This window comes from Mchenga conophoros, linkage group LG6 (genome assembly GCF_057382185.1).
Source record: "Mchenga conophoros isolate Kocher_MC1m ecotype Shallow Benthic linkage group LG6, M_conophoros_male_GT1.1, whole genome shotgun sequence".
Taxonomy (NCBI): domain Eukaryota; kingdom Metazoa; phylum Chordata; class Actinopteri; order Cichliformes; family Cichlidae; genus Mchenga; species Mchenga conophoros.
The window spans coordinates 5543442-5568330 of NC_140531.1; the positions used below are offsets into that span (position 1 = coordinate 5543442).

Sequence of the window (24889 nt, forward strand, 5' to 3'; positions counted from 1 at the left end):
AAACAAGGAGTATACTTATTAATACCAAAATAAAACACAGCTTTGCCTTTGTATTTGGTTCATTAGATATTTCTGGCCAGCTCTGCATATACAAATATTCTAATGAATGTACACATAGATAAATCAGACGTGATAAAAACAGCACACTAAGAGCCAGGCATGGTCATGAAACAAAACAAGCCATATTACTGGCAGACAGCAGCACTGCTAAGCTGGTAAACACTTAGTATCACACACACATTCACAGTCACGTAGCTCTATCAATTGTAAGAAGAGGAACAGAAGAAAAGAAGAAAAATGCTCAAGATGGGGAATATTTTCCATGCAATAAACTCTAACAAGCTTCTACAAACCTGATGTTGCACATGCCACAGATCTGGCAGACTCATGTGAATAATGTGAAACTGAATACATCCTTCTTGCTTCTATGAAGAAGAGGAGCGTGAAACAGAGTGGGGCTGCAAACAGACTGTTAAGCTTTACAATATCTGTGCATTTATTTATTTCAATTCTTTTCTGCTAAAACGAAAGTGTGATTATCAACAAGTGCAGGTTATCCCACCAAGGTTTTGCACCAAGACTTCACAAATCTTCGCCATTACTCAACCAGTGATATAAACATCTCACTCTGCTTCTGCTTCATTAAACTCTGTGTGTGAAGAGAGAGGGGTATGTGATAAAAGTCTTTCTCGAGGTGTGAAAGGGAATTCAGCATTAACCTCTAATTACACCTACACCTGACACCAAGAAGTACGGTGTCCCTAAAAGACAAATATTTCACAAAAAATAATAGTTACTAAATAAATTGAAACTAATTAGTAAAAGAAACCAACACACACTGGCATGTCATAAATGAATTAACGCCAATAACAAATTTACAAATGTATAAAATCACTTTTTATTTACATTAATTTATATTACAAATTAACAACTACCACTACATAGTAAACAAATTTACAATAAAGACAATATTCTACCTAAGAAAATAAAAAGATTCCTTTTCAAAACAAGCAAAAATCATGAAAAAGACCAAAAAAAGGTTGTTTTTTCTTGAATGGATTTATTATTTATAGTTTATAGTCTTATTTATAGTTTTAATACGCTAAAAAGTTTATTTGAAAGAAATAATTTTCTGAACTGTTTTCTTTGAGATTAAGGGCCACCTCTTAACTGGAAAATGTATAGGGCTGAAGAAGGCTGCCAGATAGGACCTAACAAAGTTAAAGCCTGTTTTATGACATTTTTAAATTTAACTTTTGCACTTTTTTCTAATGAATTCTCATTAGTATCAGAAGACTGTAAAAGAAGTGAACTTACATTTGGAACATTTAAAAGTACATGTCAGTTTGTGAAGTGTTTGCTGGAGCTCTTGTTTGACTCTCCTTTGATACATATTTTTAGGTGATCGGGATCCATTCAAGCACACAAATGCTGACAAATTGAGCTAAACAGAATGTGCTTGGATGTATTATTCCATCAAAAGAATCGTGCACGTTAGTTGTACAGAATCTTGTTTTACACAACATATCTGTGATTTTCTTTTAGCATTTTTCTTTTTCTGTTTATTATAATTTAAGCACATTCACGGAGGTAGCAGATTTCCATGGAATGAGAAAAGGTTCTCAAAGGTTTTGTGGTCAGGAGCCCGTTTGCCGTGTGTCCTTTGCTATTTGCATTTGTGTGCTTTGAATGAGTTTTGGGCATTCACAACAGTGCCAGTCAGTGAGCCCATTACTGAAATATTTTAACATCTATTTTTCCTAACATCATGATCCTTTTGAATTCATTCAAACAGATTCATTCAAATTCTTAAATGTTTTAAATTCTACATTTAAATTTGTAAACTTGTTTGAGTTTGAGTTAAATCCAGGTCTTCCAGAGGATGCAGTCAATCCTGTTATATTTATTGTTAGTTTAAAATATATTCAAAACGACATTTTATGTATTGTATGTTGGGTTTCTGTTGGAAGTACTAATGTAAATAGACACATAGATAGATATCACACCAACACTTGCACACCAACAGGTTACTTGGCAAACTGCCTGAAGGGGTATACCAGAGCGATAGAACCCTGAGAATAAACTGGATGTTCTCTACTGAACCATCCAAGGTATACTCTTAGCGACAGGGGAACAATATGGGAGCAGCCCCACCAAGTCTGGAGACACAGCAAAACAGGAAGATCAGATGGGAGACGAATGCAACAAATAATAACAATCCTTAGTCGTTAGTGGTTCTAAGAGCAGGCCACAGCAACCTTGAACAATTTCCAGTAACTATCACAGTGGCAGATATCCAAGAAAGAGTCTCAGGCACAAAGAGCTGGACAGTACTCGGCCCTGACACTTACTGGCTGAAGAAGCTAATTGCATGCCACGAGCGCCTGGCAACACAAATTAAGTTGCTGTTTATGGATGAGACATACCCAGAATGGCTAGCCAGACAGTCCTGATGCCCAAGTACGTCCAACTACCGACCAATAACCTGCCTTACGGAAACTCTTGTCAGGTATCATAGCAGCTAAGATGGACAGACACATGGCTCAGTATATGAGCGAGGCCCAGAAAGAAATTGGAAGAAACACCACTGGTGCAGAACACCAGCTTCTGCTTGATAGAGCAGCCACTCAAGTCACTTAAGACCAGACTGACCAACCTGTGCACCGCCTATGACAATACCTGACACATGGATCCTGGAAGCCGAGAAATGTATAAGGTCAACAGGACCCTAAGAGCCTTTATCAGGAATTCAATGGGGATGTGGCAAACAACACTAGAGGACAACTTCAATCCAATTACACAAGCCACTATTAAGTGTGGTATTTACCAAGGAGGTGCTCTGTCCCACTGTTATTCTGCATAGGTATGAAATCAGCCAGACCATTAACAAGACTGGCTTCGCATACCTACTAAAGAATCAAGCAATGTCAGCCAAATCCTGTACATGGATGGCATCAAGCCACATGCCAGGAGTGAATTAGACCTTGATTCGCTGATCCACGCCAACATCAGAATGTCATAGTCGAATGGTAGCAAAGAGAGAAAGAGTATATGGTGAATGGACTGGTTCTTATATAGCGCTTTTCTACTCTATCTGTGCACTCAATGCGCTTTACACAACTTGCCTCATTCACCCATTCACACAAGCAATTTTTTCCTTGCTATTTCTAAGTGCTTTCTGTCTAACATTCACACGGCAGGCAGCATTGCAGACATTGAGGATAGGTGCAAGTACCTTGCAATCCCACCTGCAAATAGGAACCACGAAGAGGCCCCAGGAAAGCTGCAGGCACCAAATACCTGCAGAGATTAAGAGAAGCTGAATGAGAAGAACAAGATCCAAGCAATCAATACCACCACTCTGCCAGTTGTAAAATACCCTGCTGGGATAATAAGCCATAACCATACATTGAGGGTTTCACCAGAAGTCCAGCACGCCAAGACTGTACAATAAGCAGAAGAAAGGAGACCAAGGAGTACATCAGGAAGATGGTCACAACTGAGAAATCCAATGGCTGGACAAAGCTGGACTGAGCATAGGCATGGCAGTGCAGGAACAAGCTCTAAGATCGATAGAGGCTGAGGTCTACAACACTAGGCAAGATCTCAGGTGCAGGCTGTGTAGGGATGCCCCTGAGGCAATCAGGCACATTGCAGCAGGGTGGAAAATGCTAGCAGGCAGGGCATACGTGGAATATCGTAACTAGGGGTATAATGACCAGTCTAAGATCCTGTGGGACTTCCAGATACAGACGGCCAAACTGCTTATGGCTAACCATCCGGACATAGTAGTGGACACACAGAGGAAGAAGGTCATAGTGATAAATGTAACTTTACCAAGTCAAAGTGAGAAATATCAGTGGCTAAGAGAGGAGCAAGAGGAAATGTGGTCCTGTGGTAACTGGAGTGCTTAGGGCATTTACCCCTAAACTGGGTGAGTGGTTCAGATCCCAGGAACGGAATCAGAGATCTCTGTCTTTGCACCTAATATCACATAATAGATCCAGTAGAGCAGAATAAGGGATTTTTCTTTTTAAAAATGCAAAGGTCCACTTTATCTTCTAAACAAACATGATGAAACGTAACATTTCAGTTACATTATAAGGTCAGTGCCAGGGTGTCAGTGCCAGGTATGATTGACGAAGAGGTGCTTTTTGTTGGGAAATTGAAATGGTTCAACGCTGGAAAGATAACCAGAGATAAAAAGAGAGAATACGAACAAAGTAAATGGTTTTTCATTTTGGAGAACTTGTTGGAAAAACTCTTATCTCTATAAACAAAAGAATTCGTGAGCAGTGGAAAAGATCTTTGAAATAGAATATTTCAAAAATATTTTTATTTGTTTTCTGTTTATAGTTTGAGTAGCATTCAGTTTCAGCCAGGTCTGCAAGCAATAAGTCTGTGATGGTTACTATCATCAGCTTTTATCTGACAATAATGTAACTTTTTATTTGCTTTTTAACCATCACAAATATCAGTTATCCAGATATCTGCTGGCTTTTACCGGAAGAAATATTGGTCTTCTCAATGTGTCTGTGTAGGTTTTCAGTCATCTGGGTCATGGTAGTCTAAAGAGCTTGGAAAGAAAGCAAGTGGAAGTCTTAAAGTTTCATGAAGATATTTCACCTCTCATCCAAGAAGGTTTTTGAGTTCTAAATTAAAACGGTTTAGGGTCCTAAGAATTTTAAACCCTATTTGGGGTACCCTAAGAAGCTAACTGACCAACCACATGAGCCAATGTGAAAAAACATGGAGGGTTTCAGGAGGAAAGACATACAGTATATATGTCTTTCCTTCTGAAACCCTCCACTTTATTCATGTCATGGCTCATATAATATAGTCTGTTGTATGCTGCTGTTAAAGAACAATTTTCTCTTTAGTCTTAAATATACAGAACATTAGATAAGATGGCCATGTTGTGCAATGAAAGACATGCTCGGGCAATGTCAGGGCTACAAAGGGCTACATTAACTAAATACGCACCACTTGCGCTTTTATTTAGCTTCTATTTGAGGCATTATCTCTGTGCCGACAGTTATTCAGATCCAGCCTGATGGTAAGACTGAGTTTGTTTTCATGCTGCTTCACACTGAGTTCAGGACACCCTGTATATTTTATATTACCATAGCATTACAACATAAACACTTTGAGAATGTATGAACGGGACTAGCTGCTAACTTTGAACTTTATTTTGCATGCAAGCAAAATGATTCAACTACCACACAGGATTGTCACTAGTACAATCCTGTATCACCATTAAGGTAATGCTACATTTGGTTACAAACAGGGAGTAGAAATATGTCAGTGTGCTTATTCTACTAAAAACACCTCAAGTCTAAAAGAGTGATCTGCAACAGGTGTCATCTTGTACCAAAACTGTTTGCCAACTGTGTCCATTCATTGCATGAGATCTGCTATCTGAACAACATGCATTGCCAACTGTAAAAAACAGCACTGTACAGTAATTATGTATACAGCTCTGACTAAAAGAAGTCTGGGATTGTTCTGTAAATAATTCACATCTACACGAGATACTCACGGATCAAGTCTTTTTGATTTGAGTGTTTTTGAGTGATTATGTGAAAATATATTTTAGGTGTTCTCCAGTTAGTGGAGGAACAACCTGCGATTAACCATATATGTATATTATGAGGTTTATAGTTTTTTATTTTGAAAACTCCACATTTTTAAAGTTATAATTAACTGGAAGAATAACTGTTTCATTACATAAAATTACAGCAGTTGTAAAGCAATTAGTTGATTGAGTAAAACATATTAAAACTGTTAAGGTCTACCATAGAAAATATGGCATGATTCACAAAAAATTATAAAATAAATAAAGAGATATGTCCTTCCAGATATACATACATACGTTTGCATATTTAATGTCTTCCTGATATTCTTTAAGGACTAACAAAAAAAATGTGAATATACATAGAGAGAGGTATATACTGGTGTCCAGTTGGTATATTTCAGCACTATGCCACTTTCATAGATTTGTTGATACAATTAGCCTAGCTTGGTACAAAAGCTAGAAGCACGGGGATACTGCAAGACAAGTTCGTGCATGTGTCTCCTAACTACCTTAATAGTTTAGAAAAAATCTATATTCTAAGTGACGCTGGTGTGTAGCTGCAGGAGATTGCTTGCTGTTGCCAGTTGAAGATAATCAATCGTGCAATTGCCTTGAACACTAGCAGACTGTTGCAGTTGGCCGTAGTTGGCAAGGAAGGGAGGATTTTGTTAACTGCTTGCTCAGTGCTAGTGAAACTGTGAAATTCCAACCAAACACGAAACAGTAACTGTTTGGCTTTGAATTAAAAGTTGGGACTTTTAACCACAACTTTTCCTTTGAAGTTGAACAGTTTAAGTTTTTCGTTTGCTTTGCACTTTTTCCAATTTCACTGCAACTGTTCTACTGCTTGGTAGCTAGCTAGCAAGAGTTTGAAGACAAATCTGCATATTCCATGCAAACTATGGGTAACTGCAGCAATCTGAGTTTTTTGGTGCAGAAATTGGTGCTCTTTGTGACCAATTTCAGCTGGTAATAGCCAGCAAACATTCACCAACTGGTTGGTGGAATATGCTTTTTCCCACCTAGTGATCAGAGGGAAAAAAGTATGCAATAGAATACTATAAACTATTGCTACTAAAATTAATTAACTAATTAATTTAAGTCAGCATTTGAATTAGGACATTTTTGTTGTTGTAGGAGACAGAAACTTTTCCTAGGCTTAAACGTAACCCTTTGCTTCTAGTTTTTGCTCTGAACTATGCTTCAAGGCACCCATCTTTAATTTGACTATAGCAGCAACAGAGCAAAAAAAAGAATATTAAATTGTACGTGAATGCTCCTTCATCAGTTTTGTAGTCTCAGCAGATTGTAGATAAGGAAAAGATGACTGAATGCTCACAATATTTGTTCAGTGTGATGATCCGTGAGTGTCTTTCACATGTACAATATATGTAAGCATTTTTTTCTATCACTATATGATTGTACAGCATTGCTTGTATAATTTACAGGTAAAGCATGTATTTTAAACTTTTGTAAATCCAAAAAATAACCCTGTACAGATATATATAGAAATGTAGAAAGCAATTAAGAGAAATCAATTTTCATTTAACCTCTAATAAGCATGATAATAACCGGGGTTCAGTATGTATGTCCAAGCTGTATGTTAAAGATTGAACGAGGGAAACACTTGAAAAATCACCTGAATATCAAACTGTGTGCTATCTAAGGATGAACTCTGCAATGCATTTTTGTGCCTTTTATATCAATTTATGTAATCTAGACAATCTTGAAAAGCTTGTGTTCAACCAAAATGACATTAAAATGGGTTTTGGGAAAAATGTACCAGTTTATGCTGTCTTTGCTTCTTAGGGAGAGCCCATTACAAGCTTTTAGCTTCCCCTTGTATTTTTTTTTGTTTTGTGATGATCCCAATGTTTTTAGGTGGTGAAAGGCGTGGACTGCATGCAGGTCAGTTAAACAGCTGGCCTCTTCTACTACAAAGCTGTTGTAATAGATGCACTGTTTACCTTAACATTGTGTTGCTGTAATATGTAAAGCCTTCCCTGAAAAAGACATCACCTGTCAGTGTTAATCTCGTTAAAATGACGTTAACGCCATTACCACATTAACGCGGCAAATCTCCGTTAGCGAGTTAACGTGGGGCTGCACAGTGTTAACGAGCTAACCACGATAACGCATTGACGCACGGGGCGATCCGTGTCAACTCGCTAACAGAGATTTGCTGTGTTATGGTGTTAATGTCACTTTAATGAGATTTTAACGAGATTAACGCTGACAGCACTACTTAAGCAATAAGTTGTTTTTTTCATTGTGGAAATTTGCTCCATGACGTCTCGCCATTGTTTCAATCGCAAAGGATCACTTTAAAGCCAGTTTCTTGTAATAATGTTTGTACAGGCATCAGTTTGAACAGGTAAAGGTCCTCACCGTGAATTACTTCTGCGGGTAGTAGGCCTAAGTACAAAATCTGTAGATCATTAGGTATTTTATAACTTAAGATATCCTCAGGTATTTTGACAATTCCCAGAAAAGTTGAACCTTTTCACATTTCCAAAAAATGTTAGTGATTTGCACTGATATGACTGCAGTCTCCACCATTGCTGTGGGATTCACAACTGTTTACTTGTGACGTGAGGTGTGATTAAAAAAAATCTTGTCAAATTTTTCCAGCCAGATTCTCTCCATTGTCCACAGCAAGTAGAAGTGTGTTGTAACAGGCAGCTTATCCCCTGAAAGGTTAATCTTCAGTTCTGATTCCCATTTTTGTGTTATCCACAATGAATAATTTCTGTTACATTTTTGGAAGCATTTTTACATTTTTGACACAACCTTTGACGGTAACTTCTTCTTCCACAGTAACCATTTCTATTAGCTCAATGCCCTCTTGAGAGACAGAGTTTCTGCTCTCAGTGTCTCAAATGAAGATACCTAAATAAGTCAGAATTATCCAGCTCAAACTCTTCTTTTTGAAGGACTTAAACACTTTCCCGTCTGTTAACGTACATACTGCTGTGATTTCACCGTCTCTCCATTTCGTGAATGTGTTATCCAGTTGACCAGTTCTGAATTCTGGAGAATGTGAGGGCCAAATCAGCATTTTACAATCTCCTTCGATTTTGTATTTGATTACCAGATCCCACCAGACCTTTAATGTTGTTGCAACAATGGGATTTTGGTCCCTGAAATGTGTGTACATTTTGTCTGAGGGCAACTCACTCCATCATTGAGCTCAATATGTTTCCAGTGCATGTCAGCTGGGCTATCTGATAATACTCTCTTGGAATAGTCAGTCCTCCTCTTCCCTTTTCTAGTTGGAGAGTTTTCAGTTTTACCCTCGGTTTTTACCCCTTCTAAATAAATCTACTCATTTGTTTGTTCCATTTGGCAAATTGAGCATCAGGGATATGAATTGGTAGTGAAAGGAATAAATACAACAATCTGGGTATTACCTCTATTCTTGAATTGAGATCCATAACTAAGGGTGTCCATTTTGTTAAATCCTTTCGTAATCCTACTGTAAATGGTCTCATATATTGTGTTTAGTTAGATTCCTAATATTTTTAATTTTCTGAATCCCATTTAAGTTTGTATTTATGTCTGATAAATTCAATGGGTTTGTAGTTTATGCACAATATTTGAGTCTTAGAAATATTACATTTTCCTCCAAACTCTTCTAGAATAGTCCAGAGCTTTAAGAATGTATGATCTGGGTTTTAGAGGTATATTATTACATCATCTACGAAGAGACCTACACTTTGTTCTTCCACTGCTAACCCCTTTCAACTCATCGCTTTGTTATATATTGAGCCAGAGGCTCAATAAATAATGTCAATAGGGAGGGGCTTAAACAGCACCCCTGACGTGTTGCTCTGGAGCAGGGTCCTCAAACACCAACCCATACTTGGACTACACAATTTGGCCCTTGAAGTTATGTTTTTTGTTAGGGAGGATTTGTCCGTTGTTGAGTGCAATGTTAAAATAAGTTATTTTAAAAGCAAAAACTTATTTAATATGAAGGTAACATGAGCAGAGAGTAGAAACATGTTGAGGGATTGGCTGTGTTATTTGAGAGAGTTATTTGTAAAGAAAACAGTTTTCACTAGCAGTCAAAAACTAATGCGTGCACTTGTGTCTGGCCAGAAAGAGAATAGTAATTTGTTTATTTGGTAGTTCAATGAAATGCTTCAGTTAGTTAAGAGTGAGAAAAAAATTGTGTTCACATTTGCAGTTTTATTTTGTTATACAATATTTGAAATTGAAAAAAACAAACCAAAAAAAACCCACTACATTTTTGGGTGTTTTCTAGTTTGTTTGTTTATTCGGTTTTTTGTACTACTTGAACAGTAAAGTGGCCCTCCAATGAAATGTCAGAGCCAGCTGTGCCATTTAAGGTTGAAACCCCTGCTCAGGTGAGCTCAAAGCTGTCTGTCAAGTTTCCATTTATTTTAATTCTAGCCACTGGCTTATGACACATTGCTTGTAAATGGACTGATTATAGCGCTTTCCTACTCTCACAGAGTACTCAAAGCACTCTATACAACATGCCTCATTCACCCAAATTCTGATAGCACTTTATCTACACTTAGTGCTTTCTAACAACATTCACACATTCATACTCCGATGCATCAGAGAGCAAGTTGGGGTTAGTATCTTGCCCAAGGATACTTGACATGCAGACTGGAGGAGCCAGGGATCGAACCACCGACCTTCTGATCAGTAGGTGACCTGCTCTACCTCCTGAGCTACAGCCACCCAGTTGTATGCATCTATTGTATTGATCTACAATATACACTATTGTAACTCACTGTTTATGTGTCTGCACATGTGGAACAAAACTGTGGACTGTAGTGGCTTTTAAAAAAACAACTGAAAACTCATCTTTTTAGAATTGCTTCTGGTTAATTTTTGCCTGTTTGGCAAGCTGTAAAACTGCCTCCATCCTAACTGTCCAACATCTTTACTCCTGCTGCTGGTGCCGCTCCTCTGTTCTAATGAGTTGAAGAGACTGTGACGTCACACGTGATATAAGAATGGCCTTATATCATCTATATCAATTATCTTCACGTCTTTGAAACTCCCTCTGCCTTTCTTTTACTCTCTGCGCTGTCGAGGGTCGGTTCTGTTGCTGGGGGCGGGCCACCCATTGCCATCGTAGTATCTTGAACAGGCGAAATACTGCAGCGTCTTCCTCCAACGCCGCTGCTGGTGTCCCCGTGTTAAAGCCTCGTCTGCGCAGCTTGAGGCTGGCTTCATGCGCGCTACTTTAGAGACGGACTCTGTCCTCCTGTAATTCCTTCCCCACTCATTTGTGTATTTAACTCTAGAAAAATCGTCAATGAACGAGTTTTTAGTGTCATCACACCGGAAGTTTTTGCCATCAGATTTTCTTTTTTCTCATTTATAGGCTGAGACACTTATTGTGACTGTTCTCCCATTCCACCCTGATATTGTTTTAAAGGCTACGTATGTTAATATTAAATAAGCTTCTAATGAGTGCTCGACATTGTGCTCATGCATTGTTAAAACTGCTAAAAATGTTTCACTAGTAAAGGCCTTTTATGATATTTCTGTACAGAGCTGGGTGAAGTCTTTGAGTTGACTCATCGGTAATACAAAATGTTATTGCATTGCTTCTAGGTGTTATCGCCTTCAGAGCAGAGTGGTTTGTCGCCTCCCTCTCCAGACTATCGGACAAAAGGCCAGAGTGACGAGAAAGAGCATTTTCACATCCTTCCTCAGCTGCAGGCCAAGAGGGCTGACTTTCTAACTGTCATGCTGACTGGTACTTTGCCTCAGCGGCGGAGTTTTGCCACACCAGACGAAGAAGTTCCAGAAACCCCAGGGCCAAAGGATGACGACGTTACAAAGAGTGAGTCCAACAGTGAGGTGAGTCAGAAGAGTACTGAACGTAGCCAGGATGCTGCGCCTTCAACACTGATGGCTGAGGACCAGAGGGGCCAGAAGGAGCATGCCTCCGCTGCTGATGCAGACCCAGACCTAGAGGATGCATCCAAAACCCTTGTTCTATTCTCCCCAGGAGACACTCGCAAGTCTCCTTCTGGCGGCGATCACGTTCTGGATGGTGAGTTGGCTACACCATGTGCTCTAACATCCCGTAATGACCGCCTTCTAGTTGGGGATGCAATACAGCCTGAACCTTCAGAGACTGGCCGTTTGTCCCCAGCTCTCAGATCAGACCTGAGGCCTTCCACACCCATTGCTCCTGGTTCACCCCCCTTCACCAAAGTTGAGCGTACTTTCATTCATATTGCCGAGACATCACACCTCAATGTTATGTCTTCCAAGGAGGGTGACCGGGAAGTCTTTCCCATCATGAATAAATCCGATATAGATGCTGACACCCATAAGAAGGTGGAGGGAGCACCAATGATAGAAGAGTATCCAAAGGACTCAGTGGAAGACCAAACTCAAATAGACAAATACCCCAAAACTGAGAATGGTCCATCTACTGAGCTGGCCCAGTCTTTGGAGCCTGTTCCAGAAGCAATGTCACCAACTGACATACATAAAGATCGGTCACAGGAACTTACAAAACAACCACCACCAAGTGAAGACCCTGCCAAACTTCAGACAGCAGAATCAAAAGTACTCTCTGCCATCAAGCCCAGAATCCGAAGCCGAATTCCAGTGCTCATTTCTATGGAGGAGGATTCAGGCTCAGAGCAGTCCTTATCTCTCTCGGCTCGGGTCCGGCTTCAGCATCGCGCCAGGCAGCTGGATTTGGCCCACCTGCTAGTCCAGAAGCAACACACTCGCTGGATGAGGAGGAGAATGCTTTCTGGTACATCATCATCGCTGTCTTCGGGGGACGATGAGCGTCGAAGACCGTCAGAAACCCTGTCCACTGCAGGCTCAGAGGAAGACACGCATACATCAGATGAGTCCAGGTGGAGCTCTCGTCTTAAAACAACTGAAGAGCAAGGCTTCAAAGAGTGCAGGAGCAAGATCCCCAGGCCAGTTACCCCCATAAAGCGGTCTTCAGGCGGGCTTGGTAGTGCTGCTCCTACTCCTCGCTTAAATAATGGGTATGATTTAGTTTCTTTCTTATAGTGTACCCACAACAATTTAAGCAGTTTGATACATATTTTTAAAGTAAAATAATTTTTCACATTTTTATGTTCTCTTCACAGGAATCAGAAAATTGGACTAAGCACTCTAGTTACCCCCCCAAAATTTAGGCCTATTTCTCCTGGGTCTTCCTTAACATGTCCCCGTCCCTCAACTGTCCCTGCTCCATCTGGCAGCCCTCGAATGCCCCTACGAGTCTTGTTTGGAACCAGACGCAGCCTTAGCTCATCCCACTGTAGGACTGACAGTCCCTCCCCTCAGAGAGTATGTTCATCTAGGCAGCCCCTCTCGGTACGAGCCCCAACTGTCCCCATGCTGCCACCCAGGACTACAACCATCATGCGACGCAGCGCCTCGCAAGAAGCCACCACTCAGTCCTCTTCTACCACCATGCCCGCTAGGACCAGGCCAAAAACAGCTAGTACAGCTAAGGGGAAAGCAAATTCTAGAGAGAAGGTGGCCCTTGCTAGATAATACAAAGACGCTTATCTCCAAGTATTTGTGAATAATCAGTCTTTGGACCAGCTATGCCTCAAAGGTTTTCACCTTATTCCATATTAGACTGTGATGCCACATTGACTTCTTTCAGTTCATTTACTATATACATACATACATTTTTTTTTCCAAGGACAGCTTATTGAACTGACTACCTGGGCTTCCATTTATCTTATTGTCATACAGGAGCATTACTGCCATGGTGCTATGGATACGTCTGCTGCTCCTTGGTTAGTCCCTAATGAAACTGCTGTCTGAAGCTGAGAATCCTTATTCCAACAAGTCCAGTTTCAGACACTTTCACCTGATACACCTAATACACTACTCCTGGCTTTCCATGGGTATATTACTCTTGAACTGACAATATCCTATTTGGTTCACCTTGCATGGTAAAGTATATCAGAGAAACATTGAATCTGTAGAGGAAACACAACATGTACAAAAATCTGTACCCCTTGCCTATTGGCTAAAGAAAAAAAAAGATTAAATTGGACTTGTTTGAATACCCTTACTGTGATAATGTGAGACTCCTAATCTATATTCATTATGACTGCGGATAAAGTGAAGAGCTGAACGTGAACATATATCGCTCAAATGCTTGCCTACTCCTTATGGTGTGATAATGGCCATGCTTTAATCATTCTATTATATATTGGTGTTTTAGTTTGTTTATGCTTTGAATTGTACATAATCGAATCATTTCCCATAAAGACATCTTTATTTTTATCTTGGCAAGCAAAATGTAAATGAAGTCTTTAATCTTTGGTTCCAATTTGTTGGCATTATGCCTGGTTTTTATGCATGAGAAAAACAGGGTTAAGCATGAGAAGATGTTATACCTGCTTTAATTCTGTTGGCAATACAAGTCTGGACTGTGTATATGGAATCTCTGGGACTGAGGCGTGAAGTAAAGTTTTGATCATGTGGCAGAGGGTCTTGTCATTCTTTTCTCCCTGGTATCTGTAACTAACATTCAGAACTGACATATATCCATCACAGTGGCGTGCAATGACTTTAACAGAAAGGCAAACAGAGATGATTTTTGCATAAATTATCAAAAGTAAAAGTAGTTCATCTGCAGAAAAATGTTCCCCATCTGTGTTAAGCGGATTAATGTTATTTTTGCAGAGTTTAAGGTTGAGCTCATTTGAAATACTGTTTAATTGAGTAGCATCATACTAAAGCATATTGATGCTTCCTGTGAGGACCTCTGAAAAAAAAGTGTATTAAAAGATTAGTAAGAAAAATATCAGCTGCATTAAATGGCTTGATCATCATGTGACATAGTTAACTGTTAATACCTGAAGGGAGAATTCAAATATGAATGAAAACTTATCATGGTCAAGCCATTTAATTCAACTGATATTATTTTGGCAAAACAGTTAAGTGTATTGCATTCAGATATTCTATAAGATGCAAATCTAAAAGTGCTGCTCAACCTGCACCTGCTCAACATGCATCTTTTATTAGACTGGAAATGGTTAGAGTCTCCATCATCGTTAAAGTTTTCCTTGCTGATATACTAAAACTATACTTTTCCACACATTTCCTCTACATCACATATGTTGCCCAAGGTGGTTAGCAAGGGGAAACTCCTTTGTTATCTCTTCCACAGCATGTCTTTTTTCCTGTCTTCCTTAGCTCTCCACAACCAGTCGCGGCTAATGACTAATCTCAGAGCAGTGAAAGCAGACCAGTGGCTGCTGGCCGTGCATGTTGATCTCCCATCAGTTTACAGTCGCAGACAAGCGGCTGTTTTTCAACAGGTTCAGTAGTGGACCCCCATGTTGCCTCTCCTCACACAGTGCCAATATTAACACCTCCTCAACCCTCCTCCACACAGAGCTTGGGTACCCAGAACCCCCCACCTTCCTCTCAAGTTTCCCCTTCACTGTGATGGCTGACCAAGTGAGGAGACAACTGACCAAGTGACTACACCAAGGCGAAGCTGTAGGCCCTGACAGTATTAGTCAGGGAATCTTTTTTTTTGTTTTGTCCTGTCCAGCAGTTGCCACAAGCATAATAATGGTCTGAATACTTTGTTGTGCCAAATATATTTGCTTTCACAAGAGGAACACTGTAGCCCAGGGGTCGGCTTGCTGACTGATGGGATGGGTTAACTGATGGCACGACCATAGCTGGACTGGCCAGGTGTTGTGCCAAAAAGTGATTGTCTGCCAAAAACTGATTTCCGGTATTTGCCAAAAACTGATTGCTCATATTTAAACTGCTATAAGTAACTCGTTGGGCTATAATATGTGAAACATATGTCAAATGCATCCCTCATGGATGACATAAAGTCATCTTGAGCCACAAACAACATTTGTGTAACAAGGTAGAAGCCGGCCAAAAAAATCAGTTTTTGGCCGTGACTTTTATATAACCTTTATTTATGCAAAAAAAAAAAAATTAAAAAATCTCATTAATATTAAAATAGTCTTTTTTAAGAGTAAGTTGGCCAAGAGGACAGCAGAAATGGCAGCAAATATTACAATAGTTCAGTAAAAATATTTTAAGTGGGGATAAAGGACCGGATTGGTTATAATGTAAGTACAATAACACAGAGTTATAAAGATACTTGAAAAACAGATCATTTTTAATTCTATATATAACCCCTTTGTAAACCCTGTTCACCGAAGTCTATTTACCAACATACGTAAAGATATTACACATAAAAAATACACAGAAACATTGGAAATCACTTTTTGGCACAACAGCGATGGTGATTTTTCGTTTTTATGGGGCGATGGTTTTTTTTTGTTTGTTTGTTTGTTTTGGGGTTTTTTTTATTGTTTTTGTAACGGTATAAACAATGAAAGGTGGTGGATTGGCCAGATGCTGGCCGATGTGTAAAAGTAACTCAGTTGTTTGGTGGTGGCTATGGCGGAGCTTCCACAGAGGCCAGCAGGTGGATGAGGGAAAGGGGAGGCAGGAGGAGGAGAGACCCCAGGCAGCCGCTGCTTCGAGTATCAGGTGAACTGAACTTCAGGTAAGACGGTATGACCTTTTCTTTCTGTACACCGTTATATTTGTGCCACAAAACCAACCAATCAGAGACTTGATCTCATTGGCTGTTTTGGTCTCCAATCAGCTCGCAATGACGAAATGCTATATCCCAGAATGCATTTTGTTCAAAACTCAAATGATGCAGTGGCGGAGAAACGCAGAGTGGCGATTTGTTTATCGCCCACTTTGCGCCAGAAAGAACATCAGCTGATATCAGTATAGTGGCACACAAATAACGCCATACTTATGAACTGTTTCTGAGAGACAATGGCTACGTTCACACTGCAGGTCTTAATGCTCAATTCCGATTTTTTGCTCAAATCCAATTTTTTTGTCTGCTTGTTCACACTACAAATAAAATGTGACAGCCAACGCGCTCTAGTGTGAACCCTCAAAGCGCCCGCATGCGCAAAAGAAGACATCACACACAACGCGCTCTGTTTAGACCCAGACCGAACAGTATTGTTTGACTGATGGCCTTAATATAAAGACTTGTTTCGGACTTTACGTTTCCCAATTTTGCTTTAAGTTATAAAGTTATTTTGTTATTTACATTTGGCCTAATAATGATCCTTACTGCAGTTTTAGAGAGGAGCGGTGCTTCAAAGGATAGTTGCAGATTTCTGTCAGAATCTGTAGATTATACAGTACAAATAAAATGTTCATGTTCCTCCAACGTTGTCTTCCCAACAGTTTCACTGGATGGCCAGGAAGCGTTCACGATGTCTACTTGGGCGCTGATAATTGGCGTCTGTCTTGTGTCAGTGACGTAAAAGACGGATTTAATGCGACATGACCATTGAAACAGTAGTCGCTTTCTAAAACATCAGATATGTATCGGATTCAGTACCACATACAAAGTGACCCAGATTGGATTTGAAAATATCGGATTTGTGCTGTTCACACTGTCATGATCGGATATGGGTCGCATAGGGTCAAAAAAGTCGGATTTGATGTGCTTTCGCCTGCAGTGTGAACGTAGCCAATAATAATACCAGGATCCTTTGTAGCTGACGGCTGGTAACTGTGCAGCAGAGGCGGGTCTAGCAAAGTGTTGCCAGGGGGCCAGGTAGCCTGGGAAAGGGGGGAACAAAGAAATACTTTTCTTTCTTATTCTCATTTCAAATTTCTAGCTTTTAATAAATAGTTATCTGAATCTTACAACCAAAGTTTTTATCTGATATAAAATGTATAGAAAGTATAGAAACAATACAGTACATCACTGTCACAACAGCGTTTGTTTTCATTCAAAGGCTTTATGGCTTTTCCTATAATACCCGGTGGGCTGGTCTCTAGTCAAAATGCCCGGGCCGATTTTTTGTCCCAGTCCAGCCCTGGGCACGACACGCAGGGAATTCTGCGAAGGTGCATTAAAAAATAAATGGCTGGGCCAGCGGTGCACATCGCAAATTGGCTTGCATAGACACATTTGTTGTGCTGCTTCTTAATGGTAAATGGTAAATGGCCTGTATTTGTATAGCGCTTTTCTAGTCCCTAAGGACCCCAAAGCGCTTTACACAACCTGTCATCCACCCATTCACACACACATTCACACACTGGTGATGGCAAGCTACAATGTAGCCACAGCCACCCTGGGGCACTGACAGAGGCGAGGCTGCCGGACACTGGCGCCACCGGGCCCTCTGACCACCACCAGTAGGCAACGGGTGTCTTGCCCAAGGACACAACAACCGAGACTGTCCCGGCTTGGGGCTCGAACCGGCAACCTTCCGATTAATGATGATATTATAGCTAACAACCCCAACTACCAGATTCAACTTGTATTTGGCTACAGATAACTTTGCCTACTGGTGAGAGGGACGTTGCTAGCTGGCAGTTTTTTCAAGCGATGTTAAAATTTCCACATTCCGACACTTCAAATGCTTCAGGAGCTGTTCGCTCAGTGCAGCATCAGCACCGCGGAAATACACGGATACATCCATACATTCATAATGTGTTTTAGGGACTTTCAGGTGTATGGACCAATGTTTTCTTTTTTAATCAAACCAGAAAGCTTTAATGAAAAGCTGGATTTGTCTTGCATTAACTGGCTGGACACAGAGGAAATCAAAATGCAGCTGATTGAACTGAAAAGCTCCAGTCTGTGGGGGTCAAAGTTTGCAGAACTACGAACACAGCTGGAATCCACAGCTGTGCGTGTTCATGGAGCTGCATTTTCACCTGCTGAACGTCACTACCTGACGAGTTTAACTGTCTTCAGAACATTGCAGAGGCCTTATTGACAGTATTTGGTTCTACATATCTGTGTGAGCAGATTTTCTCTCACATGAAGAGTGAGAGAATGCTCTCAATGACATGAGAGCATTCAGACGGGTAGCCGTCTGAATGCTGGACACTGAATGTTGTACAGTTCATTTGCTGTTATGGATAAAAAGTCTTTTTGTTTCAAAATAGCTGAAAACTATTCGCTGATAGCTGCCAACATCTGCGAACAAATATAATTCTATAAAGTGGTTCTATATAGTGTGTAACTGTTCATATAGAGCGTTATTACATTTATTGCTAATGCAATCATATGGCACATTGACTTTTAGATTAAATTTTAGATGGCACTCATGATCAGAAAGGTTGCCGACCCCTGCTGTAGTCTCTGTAAGCTCATCTTGTTAATGTTTTTATTTTTTTGTTTATCAATTTTATTATTCATATTATTGTCTATACACACACACACACACACAGAGAGAAACTTCAGAGACACAAATCCATCCACATCCACCCCACCCACTGAAGTGTGGATAGACAGGTGCCCCCCTATAGGACGGAGTGATCCCAGGACGCGTTGAACCCATCACCAGATCACCAGCGAGCCCCAATGACAGACATTGATGGGTTTGTATCCTGAACCCATCCGCTGGAACGTTAAGACAATATAATTACACTGCAAGCAAGACGCAAGTAGGCAAACTTCTTCATGGTACTCGTGCACGGGAGAGAACCGGACAAACGCCGTTCCTTCGCTTGGCCCCAGTTGCTCTCGTCCGTTCTCCCGTACACTGCCCTTTTATTGAGGTTACATGAATATGCATAAGTTCACTAACATGTGACGTCTACATACACACAAAGAGTACCTTGCCTGTTGTGTGTGTGTGTGTGTGTGTGTGTGTGATCTGTGTGAGGTCAAGATGTGACCCTGTGAAGACTCCCCAAGGCTAGTGCCAGGACGTCTAACTCCATCTAACAAAAGGCTCTTATACTTAAACAGATATGCGTGTGCTTGCTATACCATAAATCAACAAGAAAAGATAAACTCTCCTAGGGAGTGTGATCTATGCCAGGACACTCTGGGGAATGTATGCACTCCCTTCTACAGCTACACAAAGTTAATACAGACCTCTTTAGGATGAAGCATTCTTTCAATCCACCAATGATTATATACTTCTAAGCATATATGAGTAAATATTTCTAAGCATAAATGACAATCAACAATACAAATCTAACAGACATGATGCAGGAAAAGGAGTTAAGAAGACCTCCCTGCTTCCCTGCATGTCCGTGTTGAAAATAGCCTGCTGGGTGCATGTGTTAAATGTAGATGTGTTGTTCTTCAATTTTGCAATATAATTATAACTTTGGAAATAAGTGCAAATCTCGTATTGCTACAGTCAATAAGGCGATTGTTCATAGCTCCCGCTTTAAAATACATAACCTGACCTCATGAAAGGTAACAATTCAATGATAAAAACGGCATCCTTTAAATACTGTAAGGATAATTCTGGCTATAAAGCCACTGTATTTATATGAATTTCTCAAAATGTTCTCCTGACAACAGTTGAAAATATGACAACTTTGCAGCTGTTGGAAAGCTGTGTTATTAACATAAAACACCTGTATCTGCAACACATTCACAGTGGATGAGACACAAATGCAGAAGACAAAGCTTCTGGGTAAAAGACAAAAATCCAAATCTTTAGTCAAAAGATTTGGATTTTGACTAATTGGTTAAAAAAGAAAGTGGTTAAAAAAGAAAGACAACCAATCCACTAAACAGTGTACAGGGGTCATCAAATAGTAGTTCAATGAGTAGAGATTATTGGAAAGAAATTAACATGATTCACTGGTATTTGGCGGTTAGTCTTCGATGGTCCTCAGCAGAACAGAACCCCAACAGTGATTGACCCCCGGAGTCTAGATGCTAGTGGTGGAGATGAAAATGGGGGGATGAGAGGCGGTGATGGAGAGGAGGTGGGTTGCACAAAGGAGAATGACAGATGCGCAGTGAGAGTTAAAGTACATAGTGTGAATGCTGATAGGCCTGAAGAAGGCTGGGAGAAAGATCATTGGACTAGACCGATGATGTCATAAACAACCTGACAGCATGGGAAAGTGGAAGTAATGTAAAGCTTAGATTTAGCCGGCAACACCTGGGAGCAGACACATGTGAGACTATAGTTCTTCCTTATCCTTTAAATTACCATTTTATAATTGTTCGTTAAAATGACTGTAACTCCATCATTGTTTTTGCTAGAGAGAAAATGCAAAGTGTTTCAAAAAGAAGAGAAGCTGAGCTTTACATAGATATTTGGTGTATTGCAGTAGCATTAAGCATTCACAAGCTACTGCTGTCTGAACACAGAAAAATCAACTCGCTTAGATTTTATCATGGATGCTTTGCACTACCGTAACTCCTCAACCATTTGGGCTAGAGAGAGATTTCAAATGGTTACTGAACAATGAGAAGACAAGCTTTACAAAACTCTATGGTGCACCATTGCACAAGCAGTGACAGTCTAAACACGGGTATGAATTGATGACACATGTAGTACAGAGAGGCGGGTGTAGAGAAGTGGCAAAGACCAAAGACGCCTGGAGATTTGTTATATAAAAGGAACAATATATTAAAAAAAACTGGGTGAGCTAGGCTCAAAAACATTTTTTGTACATATTTAGCATGGTTCATATTTAAAGTTGATGTTGTGTTACATTTTGTTCATGGTGAATATCAGTTTCCACTTAACTATAAATCTAAAAAAACGCAGTCAATTTTCTTTCCACTTTAAGCTGCTGTTACATTGTCACAACAATACAGTAGTGTAAAATAATTGTGAGATACTGAAAGCTGAGGTTATTCTGAAAGAAGGGGCAAAAGGGTTCACTCTTAGTTTCTGACACTTTTACAACCAAATTGATCAAATAAATCCAGGCGGCCTAAATGATACTGGGTAAAATAATAATAATAATAAAAAAAAAACACGGGGGGGGGGGGGGGGGGTTGAACTTGTGCAGATCTTCATTACAAAAGAACACTGAAACTGAAAAACATTAAAACAAAAAATTAACAAAGGGTCACAGCTGAGTATATTTATTGAATTACCACCAATTACAAAAAAGGAAAAACTTGTAAAGGCAGCAAAGTAAACTGAGCAGAATACAGAAAGACAAGTGATTACAAAATAAATAAGGTAATGACTTCAACCTCTACCTGGATTACTTAAATATTTTATAAATTCAGTTCAGTTCAATTCAATTTTATTTATACAGCGCCAAATCACAACAGTTGCCTCAAGGCGCTTTATATTGTAAGGTAGACCCTACAATAATACATATACAGAGAGAACCTCAGCAATCATATGACCCCTGTGAGCAAGCACTTTGGTGACAGTGGGAAGGAAAAACTCCCTTTTAACAGGAAGAAACCTCCGGCAGAACCAGGCTCAGGGAGAGGCGGGGCCATCTGCTGCGACTGAGAGAAGGAAGACGGGACAAAAGACATGCTGTGGAAGAGAGACAGAGATTAATAACAAGTATGATTCAGTGCGGAGAGGTCTATTAACACATAGTGAATGAGAAAGGTGACTGAAGAAGAAATACTTAATGCATCATGGGAATCTCCCAGCATCCTCCCCCCTATTGCACCATAGCTTAGCGAGATGTTAGTGAGTGGGTCTAACATCTCAGGGTCACCTGATTCAGCCCTAATGATATGCTTCAGCAAAAAGGAAAGTTTTAAACCTAATCTCAAAAGTCCATCCGTCAATGTCTGTCTGCTGAATTCAAATTAGAAGCTGGTTGAACAGCAGAGGGGCCTGAAAGCTGAACACTCTGCCTCCTATTCTACATTTACAAATCTTTGGGTTACTTAACGTAATACCTGGTTCTTTGATAACAGAGTGAGGTGTTTCACTATGGGAATCACCTCGGCGTGACCAACTACGGAAGCTCCAATGACACCACGTCTGTCTATGACAGACCTGTCGAGCCGTGCTCAGGGCTCCGCCCCCTCGTGCTAACACGGCCGACCAGCTCCTCCTAACTCATTCCAAGCAGATTTCTTTCCGTGCCTAAGCAAGGAGGGAACTGTTGGTGAAACACCTCACTCTGTTATCAAGGAACCAGGGATTACGTTAAGTAACTCAACGTTTTTTTTCTAACTTCGCTCGGTGTTTCACTATGGGAGATATGGCCCACTCCCGGATTGCGCCAGCTCCCGAAGCTACTCTCCAGTGCTACTCCAGGATCTCAGGTCGAACCTGAGGCACCAGAATCCAGCACCGTCTGAGCCAGGGATGACTGTGCAACATCCAGCCGATAAAACCGGACAAACGGGTGCGGTGTAGCCCAGCTTGCTGCCGCACAAATATCCTGGACTGATACACCTCTGAACAACGCCCAGGATGTGGCCACACCCCTAGTGGAGTGTGCTCGGAGTCCCGGGGGGGCCTGCAAGCCCTTACAGCTATAAGCCAGAGCTAAGGCCTCTACAATCCAATGAGCTAGCCTCTGGCGTGATACGGGCCTGCCCTTGTGAGGGGAGGCCCAGGAAACAAACAGCTGATCCGACTTCCTGAATCCAGCTGTTCTGTCAACATAAGTCCCCAAGGCCCAGACAGGGCACAAAGTGTTCAGCCTCTGCTCCCTCTCGGAAGAGAATGGAGGGGGGTGAATAGCTAGGAGCTCTACTGTAGAGCACCTGTATGATGTTTCCAACACTTTAGGGACAAAGGCTGGGTTAGGCCTCAGGAGTGTTTTAGTGAGTCCCGGGGCCAACTGTAGACAAGAGGGGTGAATAGACAGAGACTGTAATTCACTAACTCGCTTGGCTGTGGTTAGAGCCAACAGCAGAGTGGTTTTAAGAGAGAGAAACTTCAACCCCACTGCCCCAATAGGCTCAAAGGGGTGGTGGGAGAGGGCGTCTAAAACGACTGACAGATCCCATAAAAGGGACCAGTGGTCTAGAAACTGGGAGCGTTCGACGTGCCCCTCTCATGAAGCGACTTACAAGGGGGTGCTGCCCAGCAGGTTTATCACCAAACCCCACGTGGCAGGCTGAAATAGCTGCTAAATAAACCTTTATAGTGGAAAAAGCTTTCCTTTTGTCCAGCAAGTCTTGAAGAAAACACAACAGCTCCACCACTGAACACTGAAAAGGGATAATCTGCTTTTCATGGCACCACTCTTCAAAAACATGCCATTTACTGCTGTAAATGGAACGAGTGGAGGAGGCTCTGGCATTCTGAATGGTTTCAATAACCTTCGGAGGCATGCCTGCTGCCTTCAAATTCCACCTTTCACGGGCCAGGCCCAGAGAGCAACCTGGTCTGGATGGGGATGGTATATCTCCCCCCGCGCCTGAGACAGAAGGTCCCTGCGGATGGGGAGTGGCCATGGCTCGTCCACCAGAAGCTGGATGATTTCTGCTATCCAGTGTTTGGATGGCCACCGTGGAGCTATTAAAATCAGAGACAGCCCCTGATCCCTCACTCTGATCAGTGTTGGGGAGATCAGGCTAGGTGAGGGAAAGCATACAGCAGAGTTTTTTGGCCATGGATGGGCCAGCGCATCCACGCCCAGTGGCGCGTGTGCGTTTGACAGGGAGAAAAACAGGGGGCACTGTGTGTTTTCTCGCGAGGCAAAGAGATCTACGGCAGCCCGGCCGTATCTCTGCCAAATCTGCTCCACCACCTGTGGGTGAAGCCTCCATTCTCCGAACAGTGGATTTCCTCTGGACAGGAGGTCCGCCCCCCTGTTCAGAATTCCTGGCACGTGAGTTGCCCGAAGGGAGAGGAGCCGAGTGCTGCTCCACATAATTATTTCCCTGGCTAACCTGTGTAGCTGCCGGGAACGGGTGCCGCCCTGGCGGTTGATATAAGCAACTACAGTGGAGTTGTCTGTTTTCACTAAAACATGTTGACCCCGGAGATACGGCAGAAAATGCCGTAAGGCTAGGAGCACCGCGCGGAGCTCCAGCACATTTATGTGATTCAGAGTAAGTCTCTGTGACCAAACGCCATTCACTGCTCTGCCCATCATAGTTGCACCCCAACCTGACAGGGATGCATCTGTGGTCAGCGTCACCCTGGATGATACTGCCCCGAGCGGTGCCCCCGCCGCGAGAGCTGTCGGGCTCCTCCAGGGCCGGAGAGCCGCGATACACGGCTGCGTTATTTTTACACCACGACTGAGATGTCGGCGAGGGCACAGCTGCAGAGAAGCGACCCACCGCTGAAAATCTCTCATCATAAGCAGCCCCAAGTGTACCACCGATATCACCGAGGCCATGAGGCCGAGGAGGCGGAGACAGAGTCGGAACCGCACGACTTTCCCCAGCTGAAAACGGGAAAGACAGTGAGTGAAGGATGCGATCCTCCGCTCTGAACGTGCGATACGATAAGAGATGGAGTCTATTCTGAGCCCCAGATACTCTGTAGACTGTGCGGGTTCCAAGTGGCTCTTTTCCAGGTTGATAGTGAACCCAAGCTCCGTGAGGTGATTCACCACCACCCCGGAGTCTTTGATCGCCTGCTC

The 24889-nt window shown here is 41.5% G+C and overlaps 1 protein-coding gene across 2 annotated transcripts in view; it reads left to right on the forward strand.

Moving 5' to 3' along the window:
• Nucleotides 1–14049, forward strand: part of ttbk1a (tau tubulin kinase 1a) — a 52225-nt gene extending 38176 nt beyond the window's left edge. For both annotated transcript variants that reach the window (XM_085275959.1, XM_085275960.1), the window contains 2 exons: nt 11174–12582; nt 12688–14049. In XM_085275959.1, coding sequence (XP_085132085.1) covers nt 11174–12582; nt 12688–13099 — 1821 coding nt within the window. In that variant the 3' untranslated portion in view covers nt 13100–14049. The remainder of the gene's footprint in view (nt 1–11173; nt 12583–12687) is intronic.
• Nucleotides 14050–24889: the final 10840 nt, after the last annotated feature.